General features: G+C 34.5%; 1 protein-coding gene across 3 annotated transcripts in view; it reads left to right on the top strand.

Moving 5' to 3' along the window:
* Positions 1 to 3,137, top strand: part of mapk10 (mitogen-activated protein kinase 10) — a 46,440-nt gene that overhangs the window by 3,428 nt on the left and 39,875 nt on the right. For all 3 annotated transcript variants that reach the window (XM_016452273.1, XM_016452268.1, XM_016452259.1), the window contains exon 2: positions 673 to 842. In XM_016452273.1, the coding sequence (XP_016307759.1) occupies positions 673 to 842 (170 nt within the window). The remainder of the gene's footprint in view (positions 1 to 672; positions 843 to 3,137) is intronic.

Below are 3,137 nucleotides of genomic sequence, written 5' to 3'. Positions count from 1 at the left end.
GACAGTAGTAAGTAGTATATATATATATATATATATATATATATATATATATATAAATAATTCAAATGGAAATAACTGACTTAAAATATGAAAAAAAACTATAATAGTATCTTACTTATAATAAGATAATCTAGTCTAATGTTTATGTTTTATATTCTTAATTCAGGCTTGTAGATATAAAGTCTTGCATCTTCTCAAATTGCATATAGTAATAGATGCAATTTTTGTCTTCACTCATTTGTGACACCTCATTTCATTTAATTATATTAATTGATTTGCCTAGTGTGTGGTTTGACCTAAATATAAAGCTTCAATATCACGTTGCAATCGTTTATTTATCTACAAACCATTTAAGCAAACTAATCTGTAGGTTTATAGTGTTACTGTACATTACAGCCTGTTATGCCTGTTACAGTTACAATAGTTCATGCCTGTTACAGTTACATCCTGAGCTGATGAAAAGAAGATAAAGAGTTTTATCGATACCTCTTCACACTGTTTATTATATCACTATTGAGGTGACTCGTTTGAAGCTCAAACAGATTTTTATGACTTTATGAATGTGCTTTTTTTTAAATAATAGCCTTACAAGTGCTTATTTCAACTGTCTAAACCCAAGTTCTGTGATGTTCTCTTCTCAGCTCATACATCCATCTTTTTCTCCACATCCAGGGGTTTGGCAAACAAGTTGATGTTTCTTACATTGCCCAGCATTACAACATGAGTAAAAGCAAAGTGGACAACCAGTTCTACAGTGTGGAAGTAGGAGATTCCACCTTCACGGTTCTCAAACGGTACCAAAATCTAAAGCCCATCGGTTCTGGGGCTCAGGGAATAGTGTGGTGAGTACCCATAATGCACCGCTTTGTCTTTTTATTGTGAAATAAGTCCATATGGCATAATGCTTCTCAAACATCTTCCTGATTGAGGCTTTGAATTTTAAGAGCGATATTTGGGAGTTTCTTGGCAGGTTGAATTGCAGTTCCCAGAAGACAGCAGCTAATTTGGATCCAAGTTGCGCTCGTTGCGCTCCCCAAAAACCAAACCCTGTGATTTTTATAATGAATTTTGAGTCGCAAACTTTTCGCCTATGGGATTATGGGAAATCTGGATCAAGGTGGCCCTCCCTTTTCCTTTTTCCCTGTCTTTTCCCCCTCCCCCAGTCCTCTTTCCTTGCATCTCAGTTTCAGTGGCAGCGGTATGGTCGTGCGGAGAAGGCAGGGAGGCAGGACTGGACTGTTAATGACGTTGTTGATGTGTTTTGGCTGGTTTGCTGGCTGCAGTAATCCTGCCTGCTGGACGGACAACCCTGATCTAATTTAGCTTCCTCTCCTCAGCAGCAGTCACATGATGTAGCATGGCAGCTGTATTAGCCTAACAAACGCCACATCATTCTCTGGAGAGAGAGAGAGCGAGAGAGAGAGAGAGAGGGGCAGAAGAAGGACAGTTTAAAAGGACTGCAAAGTCACATGTTTTCCACAGGCTTTGATAAAACTGGTGTGGTTAGGTTATATTGCTGCAATATAAAAAAAAAAAAAAAAAGGTTATAAAAACTTTAAAAGCTTAAAGGCTAGAAATCTAAAAATCAAACTAAACTACACAATTAATGTTTTGCAGTTGATGTATTCTGATTACCAAAACTGCATAGACACTATAAAAGTGTTGATTTGAAATTGTAACAATTATTGGAGTATGTTTTACAAACAAAATACAATTTTAGTCTTTCAATTTACGTGTTTAATTCAGTGCATTACTTGCTGATGTTTTGTAATAATTTGTGAAATTGACTAGCCTTCTGTGGGTGAAAACTATTTCTATGCCAAACAAAATCAAACAACAACATTTGAGGTTTTATTTTATTTCATTTCATTTTATTTTATTTTATTTTTTTATTATTTTATTTCAAGTTTTATTTGACTAACAAATCTATTAAAAATCTGGCAATTTATCATCCCAGGTCAATTACTGTAAGTAAATTGTGAAGATTATTTTATGACAGCTGTGAATGAAAGAGACTTTATAGATGGATTATTAAATTTCATTCGAATTTAATTCGATACAACTTATAAAACATACTTTGAATTCAGAAAATAATGATGTATTATCACTGATATTACATTTTATCACTGATATTGATAATGTTTGCAACATTTCTGCAAAAATTCATTCCGGCCAAACTTCTGAAATAATGTGTGTATATATATATATATATATATCACATTAAATAAACAAAAGATTGTCATATTATTAAGTATGTAACTTAGGTTATTACAAACTTTTCATGACTTATCTTTTTCACACTTTTTCACTTTTTCACACACATATTTTTTGCTAGCTGGGTCTGTGGAGTTATTAAATGGATCCATCATATCATTCACAGTCCATGTTGGAAAGCTACATGCTGAATATGTAGATGATGCAGTGCTGCTTTCCTCCGAGTAATAGTCAGAGCTATGAGCATCTGGCATCGTGCCGCTGCTAAAGGTTTGGCCGCTAATAATTGAGCATATCACACACTCGCACACCAATCTCCTGACTGCGTATGCTGGAAAATCAGATTCTTACCTTGCAGAACTCTCTCCTATATTGGATGTTTGGTAAAAAGATGTGTGCCAAGAAAGTAAAACATACAAGTAAATACAAATATCTATAAAACAAACAGAATGCCCAAAAACATTACTAGCATCTGTTCTGTATTATATAATCCATTATGCAGTACAAAGGAAATTTCAAAAGAAGCAAAAGGATGCTGTCAGACTCTTTCGGGATTTCTAGGCCCAAATAGTATAAGAAAGACGTTTTTTCCTGTGTTTTTGTGTTTCTCTGAAGTCAGCTTTTGTGCTCGCACTACTCACTCTATTCATGTAGAAAGTATATTGTGCACTGTATAAATGCAGTAGGTCAAGACATTTGTCCTATTATTAATAATATCTCCCAATGAAATGCGCTCAGTTTGACCCCCCACTTTCAATCATGGTTTATAACATTTCCTTGGCGCATTAGTTGATTGGACACCCAAAAGACATTTTTACATTAAATAACTCGACACAATGCCCTGAAAAAACATGCAATGTAATGTGGTTGTGACGGTGTAAAATACCACAGTTTTGAACATTTATTGTTGCGTATTGCATGCT

This window comes from Sinocyclocheilus anshuiensis, unplaced genomic scaffold, assembly GCF_001515605.1.
Source record: "Sinocyclocheilus anshuiensis isolate Anshui unplaced genomic scaffold, SAMN03320099.WGS_v1.1 scaffold457, whole genome shotgun sequence".
In the NCBI taxonomy this organism is placed as follows: Eukaryota; Metazoa; Chordata; class Actinopteri; order Cypriniformes; family Cyprinidae; genus Sinocyclocheilus; species Sinocyclocheilus anshuiensis.
Note: the sequence above shows the minus strand (reverse complement) of the source record. Positions and strands in the feature narration are given on the sequence as shown.